The following is a 20669-nucleotide window of genomic DNA, read 5'->3' on the forward strand; positions in this document are numbered from 1 at the left end:
TACGAGAAAATCTTTTTTTAATGAGACACGAAAACGATGTATCGTTTACTACAACTGACAAAGCGGAGTAGAATGGAAGATCTGCTCAAACGATTATCCTTTCTGTAACTTAAGAAGGTTCGCTTAGATCATTTACCTACTTGATCGTACTAATGCAACTTCATCAAGTGTACCGTAGCAAATCGACACTCGACTAGAATTCGCATATTCAGAAGTACGAGGAAAGTTTATTAAGTAGCGTCGTTTGTCCGAGCACTTGTATCGTGCAATTGGGTTAACTGCGTGAGACGAAGCGTGCCGCTCTCGGCGCTCGTTTATCGCGTTATGAATCTGATCAGCGGAGCATCGCGCGAAGTACCGACCTCCGCCGCGCGTTGCTTTGCGCTCAAATAAAAGTTCCAGTGACCGACATTTCCTGCCTACTGGCCTGGTGTCGTATGAAAATTCCCCTCACGACCTTGGCATTGCTGTGTACTCCACGCCACCAGTCACCTGCGATGGTCGTTGCCGGTATTGTTCCGAGATTTCTAACCGGTTTCGTTTCGCTCGTTCGACCTTTCGATCCGCCGCCACTGGACTATTTCAACCGATCTATCGAACGATTTTCTACTTCCTGTCCGCCTCTGAGCTCGCCTCTTTTTGCTCTGTTTCCCTTGCCTCTCGTAGCGGTCCTCCGTCGACTTTTCTCGCGAAGACCTGCCGACAGATTTGGCTGCGATCCAAAATCATGGCCCGTGCTACCTACCGCGCTGCTCCTCGTCCGCTTTTCCATCTCGCTCGCACCCCGTCTCCCTTAGAATAACTCGGAGGTGACCGTCTCCACCAACAGACCACCGCCACCGGCCCGTGTATCGGCTGACCCAGGAAGAGTAGGCAGTTGCACCGCGACTCCTTCTCGATACGGGTGTCGACGTTGTTCGACTCGTTACGCAATTAAATGCTCGTGCCAGCCGATCCGATCAAATCGAAGCAGAAGACCCCGATCCACTAACGAACCTTACTATAGCAACCATGCAATTCGATCGCTGCTGGGCCGTATCTCGCGCGATTGTCTGTTGCTCTCGCTGCTGAAGATCCCGCGCGACCGGTTATTCCGCTGGGCAAGGCGGTCGATATCGATCAAAGTATCGTAAACAAAATTCTCTGACAGTCTGATCATCGATCTTATGAAACTGCACGAAGAATAGGAAACAACGTTCTCCGAGATTAAGGACGATGGTCCCATATGGCAAGAAATATCTTCCTTCTTACTATAACGAATTATAGTGTTGCACAAGTGTCTTGGAAAATTATGCTGTCGACACGAGATCAAAATTGAGTTGATTCAGGATAACATCACCAGGATGCCGTCACTGCCGACCACATACTCTGGCGCGATATCGCCCGTTTCGAACAGCTCGCAGACTTTCGAAGAGCCATTGACCGGTAAAATGATGACCGACAGAGTCAGCGATTCGGATGATACGATTACGGAGAATTCAGCAAGACCTATAGAACCGATGATATTTGCGAAGAGACCACCGTTGCCACCTTTTAGAAGACCAGCCAACAGATTGCACGCGTTAGCCACGACAAGAAGTCCATCGCCATGTAGCCTTTCATCTAGTCTGTCTTGTCGCTCGAGGTCAATGTCTGTGATGTCCTCGAGGCCTCGAACAAGCCTCGATTCACCAACCTTCTCTACTCCACCAAGAAGGATGTTTCCTATAGAAAGCAGGTCTTGTTTGGATTTAGAAGACGTGTCTGTAAAAGAACAGGCTCCTGTAGTATTCGACGCTAGTTTAAATTTCGTGTTAGGCTGCGACAAGCAAAAGATCAGGCAGTCTTTTAGGCCAACAGCTTCTCACATGGAACCTTCGACAGCATCTTCGTATTTGTCATCCAAGATCTCGCAGTTTTTGAAAAGAACCGATCATATAATGGACGAGTGGCGAAGTCTGGGTCACAGAGATGACGCGGACAACGATTTAAATCTGCCGTCAATGAGTCGAGGTTACGAGAGACGCGGCATGGGTAGAAGCCAGAGCGCCACGAACATCATGATACGCGGTTATCAGTATTACAGCAGGTCGAATAGCATCGGGAAAAGTTCCAGGCGTTCCCTTTCCCGCGCCTCGGAAGACAGGACGATCTCCGACGGTGCCGGTCAGGAGGTATATTGCCTGTTTTGTATGCATTTGGAAAGTTCGTTTCGTTTCGTTGCTTTGCTCTGCAGTTCTAGCTTTATTATTCATTGGTGATGTAAATTAATTCCGTCTCCGTCTTTCCGATCAAACTTCGCAATTTATTTATGGCTCGCGTTAGGTCCTGTTATGTTCTCGAACTTCGGTCCTCCTTTCCATCTGGCGTTAGATCCTATCGTGAAAAGAAACCACGATGATATAAATCCGCTGGTTTACGATTTATCTTATGGAATACTATACATAGCTTGGACCTAACGATTTTCGATTCCACGAATTGGAACAAAATTTGAACGAACAATTCATTTTGGATGCAATTCTTGTTCTGTGATAGTTGGATCATTGTCTGTCACGAGCTATACTCGTGTAATACACATTATACTGTGTACAATTAATTTGATATATATATACTATAGTATTTTTTTCGTTCCTGGTTTTTCTAAACCTCGTATGTATCACGTAAATAACGCAGAAAGTAGAATAAGTAAAGAAAAAAAAAAAAAAAAAACAATGGAAACTTCAAAATCAGATTAGGCAGATCAATTTTCTAAGTTGTTCTCCTTCACAACTCACGCGTAACCGATCAAGAGTGCCAGCTTTTCTAAACACTCTGCCTAGTACGTTCTTTATAAACATCTGGACACACGTTCGAACTCTCGTTTCCTTCGAATTGAACAGACACGAAGTCGGCAGAGCGTCTGACATAAAAGAAACGCCATTCAATCGCTTTTAGAGAAATAACACTATGCTGATCTGTGTTGAACCAGCCATCGGTACGCTATTACGTTCGCTTGTGTTTTCGGGTAACATTAGCTTTTGATACTATATTTAATAGGCAGCTCGGAAAATACGCCTCTAAATGTCACGTTAGTTTTAGAGCACAGGATGAAGTTGTAAATTCTGATGTGCGCCACTAGGAACCGTGTCATTTGATAAATGAAAGACTCTGAATCAGTTGTATATTGTTTGTGCTTTGATTTTGATGAACAAATGGACCAGTGAAGATCATCTTATTTAAATAGTGTCAAGTAAATGTTTTCGTTAGAATTGTTAGGATCAAGATGTGTATTTTCCTTTCTTAATGGGCCATAATAAATAATAAATGAATCGTCGACAGTGTATGTAAATTAATCCAATTAATGTTCATGATATTATCTGTACTACGCGATACTACATGTTGGTAGAGAGATTAAGAATATCCGTAAGCTAGAAGCGTTTGTAAATGAAACATAAATAACTTCTTATCTTGATTCTTATTGCAGCTGAGCGAAATGACTGCCGACTTTGCGGAAGAGCACTCAACATCGACGTTGGCGGCCGAAAGGATCGACGCTGAGACTTCGGAACGTCTACGACTGGAAAGAGAGCTGCAGGATGTGACCGAGGCGAACAAGAATCTGCAGCAAACGACTGAACGTTTGGAGATGGAGCTTTTGTATGCGAGGGCCGCAGACTTAAACGGCGTAGTGTCCGATGCTGAAGATGGTGAAGACGGTGGCGTTTACAAGCAGAGATACGAACATGCTGTAAGGGAACTCGAGTTCACGAAGAGAAAAATGGCCCAGCAACATGAGGATGATCTTGAGCAGCTGGTTGGACTTAAGAAGCAATTGGAGAAGAAGGTAATTCGATCAAGACTTTACTTACACGAGCAACTAATAGAATAAGATAATAAAATCATACAAAGAAAGGATAAAATAAATATAAACAAATGTAATAAACTGGACAGCCTCGAAAACGAATACATTTTTTCTTCTTTTTCCAGCTTGTATCTACTTGTATGCTAAATAATTGGGTTTGAATACTAAATTATTACGATAAAAATTAAAACCAGAAAAGTATGATGTTAAACGTAACATATTTTTGCGTTCCAGTTAGCTGATGCTTACGAAGAGGTCGAGGAACAACGTCAGGTTGTTGGACAATGGAAACGACGCGTGCAAAAACTGAATGGCGAGATGCACGACTTGAGACTACTGTTGGAAGAACAGACAGCTAGGAATAATCTTCTGGAAAAGAAACAGCGCAAGTACGTGCTACTTCAAACTTTCACGTCGTCTTTTTTTATTCGCTATTTCAATAGCGTTTCGCATTTGTTTCATCTTGGCTATGTAGAAAGTATTTTTGGAAACTTTTGCGTAAACGATACTGTACTAGTAGCGTAGATTCAGAGGATGTTCTAATTCTGTTATACCAGATTTAAGAGAACATTTTTGAAGGTATTGAATCGAAAATGATCTTTCTCTAAATTAAAGTCGATTATTAAGTTAATATGGAATTATTTCTAACACAAATCAGTGTATCTTATATCCATTAAAGTTTCATCAAAATAGTTAAAATCGTTACGGTTTGTAATTTGATATAAAAGACACTTGAATTCATAATAGCACATTTTACGCAATTTCCTTTGGAAAACACGAATAGAATGAAATAAAATAAATAGTATCTTTCATTCTTCAAGAAATCATCGCCTTGATTGTACTGATAAAATACGGTAACATAGATTGTTCACTTCTACAATTTTGGCTGAAAATTCTTGAAAGAACGATCGGTATATTCATTCACAAGAAAAAGTTTTTACTGGCGGCACAATTCTTGGTTACACGTTAAATTTGTCGAATTTCCACGCTATCGAGGGATGCTCTATTCTGATTTCGTTCGCGGCAACAAGTGTTTCTGGCAATTGTCCAGCTCGGTAATTTTGCGCGGCCAACATCAGCCACTGGTTGGAGGTTCGTTGGGTGCATAAACCGTGATTGACTGCTCCAAATATAGGTCTTGTGATCGCCCGGAAACTAGAATTTTGTCGCTACTATGGAAAAAAGATGTGCCATTCAGTCATGTTTCATGAATCAATTGTTACAATACTATATGTACATTAAAATTTAAATTGCATCTTTTCCCCTCCAATTTTCTTGGTCTTTTTTTCAATATTCAATACCTTTGTACCCTCGTTCTTCTATAAAAATTCCGACGATATATGCTATAAATATTTTTTTTTGAATTGTTTAGATTCGATTCAGAAACTCAGAATTTAATGAACGATCTACGGCAAGAGAAAGCGCAACGTGAAAGATTAGCTAGAGAAAAAGAAATCGCGATCGCGGAGAAGTTTACCATAGAACAGAACCTTAGTGTAAGTATATTAATCTAAAATATTTCTATTTATCGAATTTAATGCTTTTTTAATTCCACTCTTTGTTTCTTATTCGTAACTACATTCTCATGGCTTACTTTTCAACGTAGGACGCCAGATTGGAAATCGAATTGAAGGAAGAAAGATTGCGGACATTGGGACAAGAGCTTGAGGAATTAACATTTGGTGGCAAAACGGAGGAGGAAGTAGCACAGCTGAAGAAAGCGAAGCATGAGCTGGAGAAGAGAGTAAAGGATCAGGAAGAGGAGTTGGACGACTTAGCTGGCCAGGTGCAGTTGCTCGAGCAGGCGAAGTTAAGGCTCGAGATGAGCATCGAGCAACAACGCAAGGAAATACGCAAAGAGATGCAGCAGAGGGACGAGGAGTTAGAAGACGTACGTGGTAACGCTCTGAAAAAGGTGAAAGCTCTAGAGTCGCAGTTGGAGAACGAGCACGAAGAGAGGACGATATTGCTTCGAGAGAAGCATGAATTGGAACGTCGTTTGGTAGCTATCGAAGAACAGGATCGTGCTGAACGTGCGGCAGAAGCTGATACCATGCATAGGTATATTATGCGTTAAATGCGTTATGCGTTATGCTTGATTTTATAGTCGTATATGGGGAGACAGTAGATTCTTCGAAAAATATTTGACATGTCAATTCGTGAACTCTTTAATTTTATATTTTATACTTTATATTATATATTTTATAGGCTAAAAAGAGATTTGAAGAGAACCAAAGCATTGCTAAGAGACGCTCAAACGATGCTGGAGAGATCGAAAGGTGACTCGACGGGTAAAGCAGCTTTACGACAGCTGAAGAACCAGTTAGAAGATGCAGAATGCGCTAGAGCAGTTGCAGTTAAAGCGAAACAGGCACTGGAGCAAGAACTGAATGAGACGCAGGCTTCATTGGAGGAAGCACTGCGGCAACGTTCCGAAGCAGAAGATCGTGCTAATGTAGCCAGTCGCGAACGAACTGAGCTACTGTCGCAATTAGAAGAAAATGAAGAAGAGTTGGCAGAAGTGTGTTTCGTATTTAATTCACAAATATTATCTATAGCGATATGTAATAAATAATTAACAATTAACAATTAATTCCAAAGGTTTTGAAGAAGTATCGGGCGGCTGTGCAGCAAGTGTCGGCGGAGCAGGGCCAGTTGCAGGAAGCGCAAGTGCAGATTGCTGCTCTGGAGGCAGAGAAATCTGCGTTGAAGGATCAACTTTCAGAGCTGACGCAACGGCTTGAATCCGTTGAGCAGCTTGGCGATCCCACTGCGAACAGTCTCGCTACTCGACGACTCGAGTTTCGTGCTAAGGAACTCGAAAGTAAGCTCGAATTGGAGCAAACGACAAGAGCGCGCTTGGAAGTAAGTTACTTCCCATTTGTTTAAATCAAGGGTTTGACATTTTGATGTTTTAAGAATTATTCATGACATTCTGAATTGTATTTCGTTATAGACTCAAATAGCTAGATTGAAAGAAAACGTAGAGAAACTACAAACTGAGACTGCGTTACTTCGAACAAAGGAACAGAGTGCCCAAGATGCCTCGAGAAGATTGCAAAGGTCGTTACGCGAAACAAGAGAAGAAGCCAGTTCGGCACTAGCGCGTGAACAAGAGTCCACGCGTGCTCGTCGCGAATTGGAAAAATCTCTTGAGGCTGCTGAAGCGGAGACCAAAGTCGCTAGAGACGATCTCAGGTTGGCGCTTCAACGAATTGATGATCTACAGAGCGCCATACAGGGTGAACTTGATTTAGATTGCAGCGAGGAAGGGACAACCGAAAACAGCGATAGGTATTTATTAATTGTTTAACTTATAATTAGTAATTAAGCCATGTAGTATTTTACTGTAATACATGATTAGTGAATTGTAAATACTTATGTATAAATGCTACATTTATACAATATATGTATAAAAATATACAAAAATCATATTTCGTATTTATAAATACCTTTCTCTTCTAGTGATTGATGCGAACAGTTGTCGGATCTCGAATCCGACGGAAGCAAAGATAAGGAACCTACTGATCAACGTATAGCTGAAAGAATTACTGACGAATCGCCGCTTGTTGAGTCATCGATGGATAATTGTTAATTCACAAGGCTGAAAGGAGAACAACAAAGACAGAAAATCAACAAAAATGATAACAAAAGAAAAATGAAAACATACTAGTTCAAAATCGCTAGACTTAGTTTCTTACTATTAACGTCGTCACCACTGTCGGTCACATTCAACATTAGCGACAGCGAATCAAAATTGAAGGATATCAATCAAATCACTAATTATATATATAAGGACCTTATCTCACGCTAGAGTAAAATTTTTAAACAAAAACTGAAGAGTAACGAGTGAAATCCATCGATTTGTACGATTACAGTTAGCATAATTTCACTCGTGACTCTTTTCTCAACATAATCGAAAAAATGACAAGCTCGTAGGTGGTGCTAATTTCAAATCCCAAAAAACGTGTTGATGTCGTGGCTATTTGTATTCTGCTTCTTACTACGTGTCTTTGGTGCTATATTATCCGACAGTAGATTTTGTCGACGGAGTACATTGTTGTTCCAGTCTTCCAAGGGGAAAAATCGAGCTTCTCGATGCAGAGATGTCGAGATGTAAAAACACGTCCATGTGCACAATTATCAATGCCTTTCCAACGGCCCAAAGTTCAAACGTGCAACGTATCATGGAAAACGAAATATCAAAGCCTTACTTCTTCAGAAAGCATTTTACGCTTTTTTAACACTTCGCTATACCTAGCCGATAACGTTGGCTATACAGTTTGTATTATAAAACGCGAGCTGCGCGCCGCGACTCAGTTTTTTGGTTTCTTATATAAGGATTCATATGTAACTTATTGCTTTGTAAAATGCAGATATCTTATTTAATTAGTTCGTGCGTTTTTACTTCTCCTTGTCTTCCAAATCCTCTTAGCTTATTGAAATATAATGGTGGACAAAAGAAAGGATAGCAAGAAAAGGAGCCAAATTAGTGTAATAAAATGTTATAATAATATTATGTGTGGACTCATCTTAATTAGAAAAGTTTTGAGCTTTATACTGAAATTTTTATTAACAAAAGGTACAAAAAAAGAAAAAACGTTTTCATAAGAACTTTGAGAACGAAATCGCGATTACTGTGACTGATGGTGGGTATCGCGAACGTTATCCTCACAAATAAATTTTTACTTTGAAATTTCTTAAATAAAATTTTTTTAAAAATTCGCAAGAATATTTAAAATCTATTATACGACTTATAAAGCATTTACACGCAATTTGAAAGTTGATGTTAGAACAAATTATATGTTAAATTAATTAAATTAAATGTTACATATAATCTTATGTATTAATTCATTTTGTAATTTTAAAAGTTGCACAAGAAGTGGTGTAGTTATAGTGTACTGTATTTGTCAAAATAATCAGATATGGTGGCTATGAAGTATTATAATTTAGATAAAATGTATTGCATCAATTTAACCTTTTTTCGCGCCCTCTGTGATGATAATCGAGGTTGAACTACATTTTACTAGAAATGAGTTGGGAGATCGCCGATGCAATGTTAAAAAAGTCAGCCAAAAAATGCGTGCTGAGAATGGGAGTCTCTAGCAGCCAACGGCCGAACTATACGCACATTTCTCAGACGATCAGTGAAGGGTAAGGAAGAAAAAACATAAAACTGAAATCAGAAAATAGATAATACGTGAGATTTAAAAAATAGTGATATAAAAAACAAAGATCGCAAAATAGCTTTCGAAAATTCCGAGGCACAACGTCATTTCCAAGAAACGCCGAAATCGTGCCACCTGATTGATACAAAATCGTTATTTTAGAGGATACATTTTTTGCTCTCGGATTTTCTCAGAAAATGTCATCGTTTCCAGGAATTTCAGAAAGTTTCAAATATCTCTAATGCTATTATATTGTCTTGATACTTACTATTTTTCTAGCAGTTTCAAAACACAGGAAGAAATGTGCATATAGTTCAGTCGTTTGACCGCTAGAGGCGATAATTCGTGGAGCGTACTTTTTGGCTGAACTTTTCTCATTCACATCGGCGCCCTTCCTTACTCACCTCTGATTCTACATAAACGTCAATAAATTAAAGTATCTTGCATAATGTTCTTACAATAGTAATTTATGGATTTGAAACGACATTCAAAGTTTATTTGCTCATGTTTTTGTTAATCACTTCATAGACAAGTAGTAACATTAAAAAATAGGTATGTAATTTATAAATACTTTTAATAAGGAAGCACAGGTAGGATTTCGATAGTTATTTTAGTCATTGAACCGTAGTGACAATTGCAGTTGCAGAACTCTGTTTATGACGATTCATGTAATATAATCATTGTTTATTATAACATATTAATTGGTTTAGAGAGCTATTTAACTTCTCCATTCATAGCTTTCTAGGTTATAGTTGTTGATATTTTTATGTTCGATTTAAATGACTTCTAACGCACTTACTTTATTTATGAAATATATAAACAAATAAACCCTAATAAATTCACATAAATAAATGAATTTTATTATTATATCATACATTATCTAGTTATAACACTATTTACTTAATAAAAAATAACTGTTAATACGAAAAATATATAATATAAATAATTGTTTCAGGAATTATATATATATATTAAAATTTTAAAAATAATTTTATCAACATGATCTTGACATTTCTTTATATGATAGCAACATCAATCCAGTCAAGGAGGATTGTATTTTTAAAAAATCATTTACGTAATTTATTTCAAGGAGATACAACCACTTGCCCATCAATAATGTTTTATAATAAAAAACAAAGTTCAAATAAAGGTAATATATTAATATTTACATTTGGTAACATTATAAATTGTTAATAAATTATGCAGTTTTAATATAGTTTAAAGATTACCTACATTTCTAAACTATAAAATAAGATTATATAAATTATTAAATTTTTAGTATATAAATTTTTAGTATATCACTGGTTATTCATAATAGTTATCCAATTGTTTACCATTTATTTTTATTATATATCTTGATGTTACACATATATCTTGCATACATGTAAATGAAGATATCTTATTAAATAATACTGATATTGTTCATGTAAATCGTATTACAATTACTTTTTTAGAACTTTTTTAAAGACCGGTATAAAATAAAAAAATATTGACTCATATATATACATTCCTGATGTATTTGCATTAACTAGACATGCACCTTATATTATCTATTATTTTTATTAATTTAATATTTCCTTATATTAACTTATGTTATAAAAATATTACAAACTTTGAAAAATGATTACACAATGACTTTAAATCATTATACGAAAAAGCTGTAACAAATGTAGGAAAACCAAAAATGTACATGTATAGTGCAGAAAATATTTACAATGTTATAGTATCTGATTTGTACTTATTTCGTGCTTTTTATTTTGATTCAAAAAAAATTCTTAAAAACAATACTTTGCAAATGTGATATAAATTGTATAACTTTAAATTATATAAATATAGCTATCGAGTACTATTATATCATTTCATCTATGTTTTATAAGCATACAGTATTGAGATTTGTTAATTAATCCGTAGTCATTATACAATAAAAAGAATAACTAGGAAATTAGTAAGTAATAAAGTTTTTATATTAAACCATTGAGCTTTATATTATATCTTCTATATAAGTTTTATGTATATGCATATAAATAATGTATTGTTATTATATTAATATGATTTGTAGCGTTTTAAAAATGTTTTAGTTGTATTAAATAAGAGATATTATTTATTTTTGTTGCATAATTTTGTGGAATATAGTTTATAAATAAATCAGAAAGTTTTATACATACACATCGTCCATTATATTTTGTAGATGATAATAATTATTTCTTGCTTTCACTTTTTCAGACCTAGGTGTTAATTGAATATTGTATTTATATATGTATGTAAATTTATATTGTTGCACAAAACAAAACTTATGTACAAATATCATTTGCCTTTCGATTGATTTTGTAAGTTTATTATCTATTTAACATTACACACATATTATGTTATTATTATAATAATCACTAATATATAACAGTGTTTAGAACTAATAAAATCCTGCTAGTACTTGCATTTCCTTTTTGTGTTTTATTTGCATTCAGATGTGAATTGTTATGTATGCCACATTATGTAGCAAATTTATGTTGCGACACAATTAGTGATTCATTTTATGTTACATTTTATTTTTATTATAATACATATTTCATTTTGATCCAGACCCTTATAATTTGAAAACGTACTAAAAGATTTTTCAGTATAATGGATAATGAAATATTCTTTATTATTTTAAGAATCAAATTCTCCTATGAATGATTGTGAAAATGATGAATTTATGACTTCTTGTCTATGTGTGAATAAACGTGATGCTAGACTAGAAGAATTACTATGGTACTATGATGATATGAGATTGTGCACTATATTTCCACAAGTATGCATCAAGCAATAATACCATAAATAGACTCTATTGTAGTTGGTTAAATATAATTAATCATTGGGTTAATTACTACTTTCACCAGCAAAAAGTTGACATCTCAAGTTGGTTAACGTATCAGTATGGAAAAACATTTTTTCCTTTGCATACAAATAATCGTAATGGAACTTTGTTACAATCAGAGTACAAACTTTATATTCTTGTTGAAGCTGATCTTAAAAGTTATAATCCTATTGCTGCAACACATGCTACTAAGGTACTATATCTATTTATTCTCCTCATTTTTTCCATTTTGAATGTGATTATTTTGTATGAAGGGAATATGATATTAGTAGTTTCTTGTTTAAAAAATAAAGAGAATAAACATATTATTTGAAAGTTTGTGTCTATTGAAATGAATATAAATAGACATGATATTTTATGATCTGACTATCTAACAAAGCTTATGTAAATTTTTTACACGTAAAAACATTCCCACACTACATACGTATAAAAATGTTTATTTAAGAAGCTAGCACTGCGTTTAAATATGTTGTGTCTTTTAGGTCGAGGATTACGGTTTAATTATTACATGGACGGCAAATAAAAATATTGATTTAATTATAGAGTCCGATTTAGATATGGTTGCAAAATTTCTTATTGCAGCAATGGAAGGTCAATGTTACATTAATAATGGCTTGTTATTGAAACGAATAGAAAGTATGTATAGATTTCAACCCTGTTTACTAAAATATCCGGATTATAATAGCTTTATATTTTTCCAGCTGTCCTGATATCAGGAAAGCCTTGTCTTTACAATAGTGATGTGTTGAATTCACCACCAACTAAAAGTAAGAATTTTATGTAATTAATACTGTTAATAGAAGTTTTACGAAATGTAAGAAATTTAAAATATAAAAATCGAAATTTTTTGGTGGATGAATTATCAGGCATTTGATATTGTTACTTTAATCTATTTTCAGTTGAAAGCATAAAGCATTTATCAGGGATTACTACATGTAGTTATTGTATGTACTTAGTTAATTTATCATTGTGGATAATAAGTCACAATCAAGCAATGTGATCTTAATTTATCTAAAATAATATATATACATGTAAATGTATAAGTGGAGGATAGAATTCATGATCATCAAGTCTGCCAGTAGGATTTCTGGCATACTGTTTTCTGCTTGTAGTAAAACTGAGAACAGCTTACTGCATTCAAGTTCATAATTTAAGGAATATGTAATCTTTACTAATGCTGCTTCAAAGTCTTTTATCTTCTTTTCTTAACTGTGAAGAAATATATTCTCATTATTTTAATATACCTGACGACTTTTGCAATCTTATACAACAATTCTTAATTATGTAATAGGTTTTCAAAAATAGGAAACAACTTGCTCTTAATTGAAAAATGGCAATGATTATCCAATAGGCTATGAATTTCTATATATCACGAATCAGATGAAACAAACCAAGATTGAAGAAGTTTTTCAATAGATAAGATGTACTTTTTTATTTAGGGATGGAATATTTCATAATACTCATATGACATATCTTTACAATCAATTCTCTATTTTGTCCATACTTGAATTAACACTTACATTCAGTTGTAAATATTGAGAAACAAATGCGCGATCTCTTATCCACGAATATGAAATGATTCACTCATTGTGTTTAATTATTTTAAACGTGGAGTTCGCTAAGTTAACGAAAGAACTGAATAATGCCAAAAAATTGTCGGTTTTTCACGTTATTGCTAATTCCACAAAAATCTATATTGCCGATTGTTCGGATTTTTGTTCATACGTTGCGAATGAATGATGAACTCGAGAGCGTTCTGATCGTTACAAAAAGAAATTGTACCTTATAATAGGAAAATATACCTATAAATGAGAAGGCATAAAATAAGTTTCGTATATATTTTTGTAAGAATTTATAGACAAAGAGGAATGGACAACGCATGCAGAAAAATTAAAATCATTAAGCGACACTGCCAAACTCGTATCCGAGAAGTGCAAACCATTTGAAGTTAAGGATCTTCCAGGTTTAATAGTATATCCAGAAAATGCTGTAACAGACGCAGAACTTGAACTGATGAAGCGTGTGGAGTCCAATGAAACGTTAGGTATAATAAAAAAGTTATTAAACACATGAACACAAATTGTACAAGTATTTTTCTAATATAATTCTCATGTATATAAGTTAAATGAATTTGTGTGTTATAGAGAGTGAAACTAGAAGTCAAGTTTCTACACCAGTTTCAGTAAACATTCCTCAACATGAGAATCAATTATCACAAGATGAAATACAAAAGATCACAAAAGATACCACTGAATTTCAAGGTGTTCCGCATTCTACTAGTAAATCACTTGATATGCTTGACAATTTGGATGTATCCAGTACTATAAGCACCAGACAAGTATCTTGCAGTGATATAAAAAGTACAAGTAAATCTTTTGAACCAAAGTCTTTTTATGATGCTAAGTATAGTAAATCCATAGCATCTACAAGCCCTTTTAAGTTAGTATTCTATATTAAAAAATAATTATTTAAAAGATTTAATCTTTCCTGAGGAAAGATTCAGAAATATTTGATAAATTCATTGAAATTTCCATGTTATAGGAATTCCATAGCGGAGATAACAAGAAAGTTATCAAAAACTAATGTAAAACCACCAAATGTCCTAATATATGCTGATAGTTTTATTGCACGTAACAATGTAAAAGGTGTTTTGGAAGAATCTCTTGACACAAATAAGTATGATTGTTTGTTTTATTATCTTTATGGAAAAATGTACAAAATCATCTTTATTTTAGTCATTTAGAATGGCATTAAACTTTTTAAGACATTAAAAACACGTCAAAAATATAAAATTTCTCAAGATCTTCGATATTTTACAAAATTTCTTACATTTGATATTAAAAGAAATTTTCTTTTAATATTAGGTACACCATTTACGCATTATCTCCAGAAGAAGCACGTAATGACGCTTGGGTAGAAAATGCAGCTTTAGTCGTCGTTTGTGGAAATGTTGGCAATGAGATTGGAAACCGAATCGTGGAGTATATTCTTCACGGTGGCAAGTTGCTCGCTTTGTGCTCCGACGTAATTCATATTTTACTTCCATCGTTTAAAACGGCAGAAGTACGAGAAAACGAACTGGTTCACTTTTCTTATGGGAAATGGAAGCATGTACGCATGATGCATCATATCTTCTGTTATCAAGCATCCCCTGTAAGAACGAGATTTTCACAGGATCATGAAGACGTAAAGTAAGATTTTTAGCTATATCTGTTTTTCGCACTTACAAGTTAAGGTATAAAGTTAAATTGTAAATGAAAAAAAGATACTACAGTTTATCTTTAACATTAATATTTATGTTTCATCTGAAAACATTATTCTTATATGATTATAATTATATTTTTTGTTTCTAATGAAAAATAATCCTCCTGATTAATTATTTCCAAATTCAGTTCAAGACATTTCAGTATTTTTTACAGAGTATCTAGTGTGTCTCCGCCAGCGACAGTGAGCGTGAAAGATAAAAAGGGAAACTCTCATTCGTTTGATCTAAAGGTACTTGGAACGGAAGAAACTTGGCACACACCAAGTATTCTACTTGCCACCCTACTAGGAAGTGGCGGAAAGCTTGTTTTTTCTCAAATACATCTAGAAGTGGATCCAATGCAATATGAACTCGAGGAAAGTAAATTTAATGCTTTGAAAGAAAGTAACGCAACTAGACTGGAAATATTCAATGATTTATTAAAAACGCATCTTGAAATAGAAGTTCGTAGTACTGCAAAAGTAACTGCGCATATAACTTATACATCTGCTTTCTTTTTGGGACGACATGAGGTATGAAAAATAATTGTTATTTCGAAAGAAAATATTTATATATATTAGGTAAACTATTAACAATTATAATTATGACATCCTTTATTTAGGTGATTTTTGTTCTATACAAACTACGTTTGCACATAACGAAGCAATAAGGATTATTATTCTCAATATCTTTGACATTACCAAAATTAGGAAAAAATTTATTGAATAAAGCATGGTAGAAGGGGGCCTGTCAACATTACTACATAATGTTGTTAGATGCTGTTACTGTCATTTTGTATACAACGTCTTTCAACTTTGTTGAAAGAAATAGAAAATTGATATGTTCTGTGAATAATTTGCAGACTGACAACTGACTTCAATGACAGTGTGTAATAAGTAATTTTTCTCTTTCTGGTAACCACTAACAAAGATAATTCTGCAAATATAGTACATTCTTGTAAATATAATACTACTTACTAAAAGCGCTTGTAAAAACAAGTAATGCTATATAATAACTAGGGGTGGAATCAATTTCGATATGTTTACAAGTTTAAATCAATTCCAATATAGTCAAATCAAATTATTACTCATGAAAGTACGTACTACTTATAAAAGATTGAAACCTATCTTGTCTAGATTCGAATTTGCATGGTCAATAATCTGTGTTTTCCTTTTCTTGCAAGAACTCATAAAACTGTCCAATTTTATTTGCATTATATTTGATTCCATCTCTGATGGCTCCCTTTATACTATGAAACATTCTTCAATAAATTGTTCTATAACTACTATCACTTCAAAAACACTAAAGCTAGCGATTTCTGTCGATTCATGCTATACTTCTTGCTTTTGAATTAATTATGCTTCTGTCATGTTAAAGTTACTAATTTTTTGCGAATATTTTTGTGTAATTCGTATATTTAAAAGATTCGTAACTAAAAACAAAGAGACTAGTATTTACGTTTACTTTCTTTCATGTTGATAGTTGAAACTAGAAATGCTAGAAAGATTGAAGGATGTAATGACAGCAAACGATAGTTTAAAAATGCCAAAGCTGGAAATTCAGTTTTGTAGAAGCAGCACAGTTCCACGACCTGCTTCAGCTTTGTTTCTACCAATTAAGATTCATCAGTGTCCTGACAATTTCTCAACCGTAGAATATTTTGAGGTAATTTTTCTTTTAAATTATATCAGCTGTGATAAATTTGACTTCATTTTTTATTCAGTTTAATTGTATCCATTATTTTATTGACTTATCATACATACTTTTCGTGCTATAGAATTTATCTACCAAGGAATTAGGGCGTTTGGTTATATACGTTGATATAATGACATCATCAATGGATGTATTTAATGGTCATCAATTAGGACATGGTTTAGCTGTTATTGTCCGTCAGCAAACTCAAGGACGAGGTATGACAAGGATCTCTATTCAATAGATCGAAGACTTAGCTGCTATAATATTTAATTTAATATTTATATCTATAATAGAATTGTACGTGAACATAGTTTAAAGCATGTGCAACAACTTTCACTAACAGTTTTGGCTCTTTGTTCAATCGATTAAACCGATCATTATTATTAACAAATGTTACACAAGAATGGTGCAATGAACTTAGGCACAATTTACGTTCCATTGAATTGATTTATAAACCTTTATGCATGTAGAATAAAGTAAAAGTAAAGAGGAGCGTCCACAATTCCTTAGGATGTAAATTCGTACAGTTTTAGAATCATAGAATAAAGAGAGAAGCCAAAACATTCTTTAATCAATTAGTTATTACCAATTATTGATTTTTTTTATCATATAATGAATAAGTTTTGTATGAATTTTAAGGAAGGAGTAAAAATATTTGGCTCAGTCCAAAAGGTGCAGCACTATTTACGTTGCAACTTCATGTGCCTACTGATACCATACTTGGAAGACGAATCTCAATTTTGCAACATTTGGTTTCTGTTGCAATTATATCCGCATTTAAGTCTCTATCTGGATATGAAGTACTACATCATTAATAATCATTATTTATATTTATCATTATATATGTATATATGTATATATAATTAATTAATTATTAATTTTTAATTATAGGATATCGATTTAAGATTAAAATGGCCTAATGATATTTATGCTGGTAATAATGTTAAAATTGGTGGACTGATCGTAGAAACTCATGTCTTGTCAGATCTTAATATATGTAACGTTGGTAAGTATTATTATTGTCACGCGTAATTTAACATTTAATAAAATCACTTCTCCTTTTTTTTAAATAATTATCATTATTAGGAGTTGGAATAAATTTGTTCAATAAAGAACCTACATGTTGCATCAATGATATAGTTACTACATTTAACGAAATATATCAGAAAAAGTTAGAAATGGTATCATACGAACAATACTTTGCTATTGTATTCAATGAAATTGAAAGATGGTTAAATATCGTACAAAGTGGTAATATAGATGATTTTCTGGATGCATATTATACTTATTGGATGCACACGTAAGTTTTACTTACAATTCTTTTTAATTGCGTTTACTATCTGTGAATTTCATTATTGAGAAATATTGTTAATTAAAATATATTTTATGTTTCAACAGCGACACAAATGTGACGGTATTATCAGCATCTGGGCTGTCACAAAACGTTAAAATACTAGGTATAGACGATTACGGATATTTACGTGTACGAGGAGAAGATGGAACGATGTTTACCGTACATCCAGATGGTAATACGTTCGATTGTCTGAAAGGTCTTATAGCTCCGAAATAATCAGATTTAGAAGTAGAACTAACATGTCTGTTGAACGTGTTTAATAGTCGATTGTACACTGTTGTTCTTTTTTATTTTTATACATCTTGTATATATTTTAAATTATCATAAAAATGAATATCAATCAAAAAATGCTGATAAATTTAATTTATAATTTTTAGTTTTGTTATTTATCATTTGCCCATACAGCAAATGGAATATATATAATGTAAGCTACTTTATCCAAGTCCATATTTCTTGTTACGCGATTTGATGTCATATTTCCTGCTATGGAGAGAAAATAATAAACAAACATTGTTAACTAAAAATCAAATAGTTCTCTTTTTTCAGTATTTATTGGCTGACTATGAAGTGTTTCTTTTCATTTTACAAATGTATAATTGAGGTTACATTTATCTCGGTTGGCACCAGAATATAAAATTGTATTTGAAAAATGAGAAACCTTATTATAGCTCACTAGTCCACTTATTAATTTGTATTTCATTATTTCCTTGTATATTCTTCTTTCATATATACTATATATGTTATATATTCACTCTAAACATACAAACATACAACAAGTTGTATTCAGATATCAGAATTTTTTCTTAAAAACTACATAACATGTCGCGTGTGAATCATTATACGCATGGTTATTAATTAGTGTCTAAAACGTAAAAGTAAGAATAAATTGACCTTTGTTATCTGTACGTAACTACCTATCAGGTCACCATTGCATTCATTATTAGAAGAGAGTAATCAGATGTACTCGAATTTCAGTTATCTAATTATTATAATACATGTATATTTTTAATCGCTATAACAACTGTAATAAATTCCAAAGCACACTGAGAAGTGGATAAATTCTTTCTCTATCGATAAACCTTGAACAAGGTTCAGAATAATATTTGATTCTCATAACCGTTAGAATTATGTAACTTTTTCAAGTCTTACAATTGTTGCTTGTAGCTTTTATGAATATTACCTTTACGACAAAACGTTTTGGGCTCTATATTTTTCGTTGTCTACGCTTCTGCGACAATCAATTTTCCACTTAATCGCTATACATAAATTCGAAGTAAACATCTTTGATTGTTGATTGTTCTCTCATCTCGTTTGATTTCATTCAAAAAATTAAAAGAATTCCTTCCTATTTAACAATTTAACTTAACGATACAAAATAGATTTCCACTAACAAATTTCTTTAATATTATAGTAATAGTATTCAATTTAATTTATCAAGATAAAATATAATTTCCTTGACTCATTTATAGCTTTCGTCTTTCTGGTAATTTTTTTACAAATCATTAATAATTATTGAAATTAGTAATCTAAGTCAAGCAAAGATGTTTAACCGTTTCATCTCTCGCATAGTCTTCAGAGATATTTTTGTAATAAGCACATAATCAGACATCTTCAAGATACTACGAGAGTAATTAATAATTTTGTAAAAGATTATTTCATTACGCCCGCATTATCATATTAAAATGTCTTTTAAACCTTTAACGCGTGATCTAATTTTTTCAGATAACTTTCTGGAAAAATTTATAGTACGCAAAATTAACAAAAATACGTGTCTAATTTTTGTACAACGTTGATGTAATAACATACGATATATCTATAAATAAACATCTATGTAATTTAGTACTAACAATGCAATTAATATATATTAATATATATATATATATTTAATAGAAATATTCAAGTGAGGATACGTGGCGTCTAATTTATTTAAAACGCTTCTCGTTTAAAAGTCATTTTATAATACAGTATATCCTATTTGTTCACGTAATTTCTCAGCGTTGTTGGCACATATTTAGTCAAAAATTCACGCTCATTTATTTTTCACGTACACATTTACACACGCACACGATCTACATATGTCTAATTTTTGTTCTTTATAGCTATTTGACTTTTTAATCGTCGGCAGTTATATATATTTGTAAAAGTACACATTTATTTACCGTATTGGACATTTCACTTCCAATATTAGTTTTATTGTACTATCTATGGTAATATTTATTTAAGAACTTTGGCATAGTCAGAAAGATCAGATGTTGATGTCTCATTAAGAACTAATAACTTAACGAATATTTATTAACAGCATAAAAAGTTGTATAAATAAAATATTCAACGTGAAGCATAATGATAAACGGAACATCCGAAAGTGACAATTTTTATAGATATCTATAACATAGATAATTATATAAAATTTATTTCAAGAATTAACAATATCTTCTAAATCATATTCTGATTTATGATTATCACATTTAGATGTTATGCGATATAACAGCGTAACAAACGGATCCAAAAGAATTCATTGTATTTTTAAATTATTT

General features: G+C 33.0%; 2 protein-coding genes across 12 annotated transcripts in view; both read left to right on the plus strand.

Moving 5' to 3' along the window:
• LOC117216959 (unconventional myosin-XVIIIa) overlaps nucleotides 1-8212 on the plus strand; it is a 65940-nt gene extending 57728 nt beyond the window's left edge. For 7 of the 8 annotated variants that reach the window (XM_033464168.1, XM_033464151.1, XM_033464158.1 and 4 more), the window contains 8 exons: nucleotides 3443-3802; nucleotides 4055-4209; nucleotides 5193-5316; nucleotides 5427-5881; nucleotides 6029-6341; nucleotides 6422-6685; nucleotides 6777-7114; nucleotides 7286-8212. In XM_033464168.1, coding sequence (XP_033320059.1) covers nucleotides 3443-3802; nucleotides 4055-4209; nucleotides 5193-5316; nucleotides 5427-5881; nucleotides 6029-6341; nucleotides 6422-6685; nucleotides 6777-7114; nucleotides 7286-7292 — 2016 coding nt within the window. In that variant the 3' untranslated portion in view covers nucleotides 7293-8212. Of the gene's footprint in view, nucleotides 1-862; nucleotides 2154-3442; nucleotides 3803-4054; nucleotides 4210-5192; nucleotides 5317-5426; nucleotides 5882-6028; nucleotides 6342-6421; nucleotides 6686-6776; nucleotides 7115-7285 lie in introns of those variants that run through there. The other variant, XM_033464212.1, reaches the window with a different exon arrangement.
• A 1141-nt stretch (nucleotides 8213-9353) lies between these two features.
• LOC117216160 (biotin--protein ligase) lies at nucleotides 9354-19182 on the plus strand. 4 transcript variants are annotated; one of them, XM_033462797.1, is made up of 17 exons: nucleotides 9354-9540; nucleotides 9944-10138; nucleotides 11640-11776; nucleotides 11865-12035; nucleotides 12325-12478; nucleotides 12544-12609; nucleotides 13692-13886; nucleotides 13987-14281; nucleotides 14384-14518; nucleotides 14707-15033; nucleotides 15262-15619; nucleotides 16569-16751; nucleotides 16864-16996; nucleotides 17421-17581; nucleotides 17673-17787; nucleotides 17868-18081; nucleotides 18180-18351. In XM_033462797.1, exons 2-17 carry the CDS (start codon nucleotides 9988-9990, stop codon nucleotides 18349-18351), a joined length of 2967 nt encoding a protein of 988 aa, XP_033318688.1. In that variant the 5' UTR covers nucleotides 9354-9540; nucleotides 9944-9987. The 4 variants fall into 4 exon arrangements, with proteins under 4 accessions (XP_033318688.1, XP_033318826.1, XP_033318620.1 ...); XM_033462854.1 differs by lacking the exon at nucleotides 9354-9540 and adding an exon at nucleotides 11212-11315 and having other exon boundaries at nucleotides 10003-10138; XM_033462729.1 differs by lacking the exon at nucleotides 9354-9540 and having other exon boundaries at nucleotides 9988-10138; nucleotides 18180-19182.
• Nucleotides 19183-20669: the final 1487 nt, after the last annotated feature.

The sequence above is a fragment of the Bombus bifarius genome, unplaced genomic scaffold (genome assembly GCF_011952205.1).
Source record: "Bombus bifarius isolate JDL3187 unplaced genomic scaffold, Bbif_JDL3187 scf7180000007966, whole genome shotgun sequence".
NCBI classification, from domain to species: Eukaryota; Metazoa; Arthropoda; class Insecta; order Hymenoptera; family Apidae; genus Bombus; species Bombus bifarius.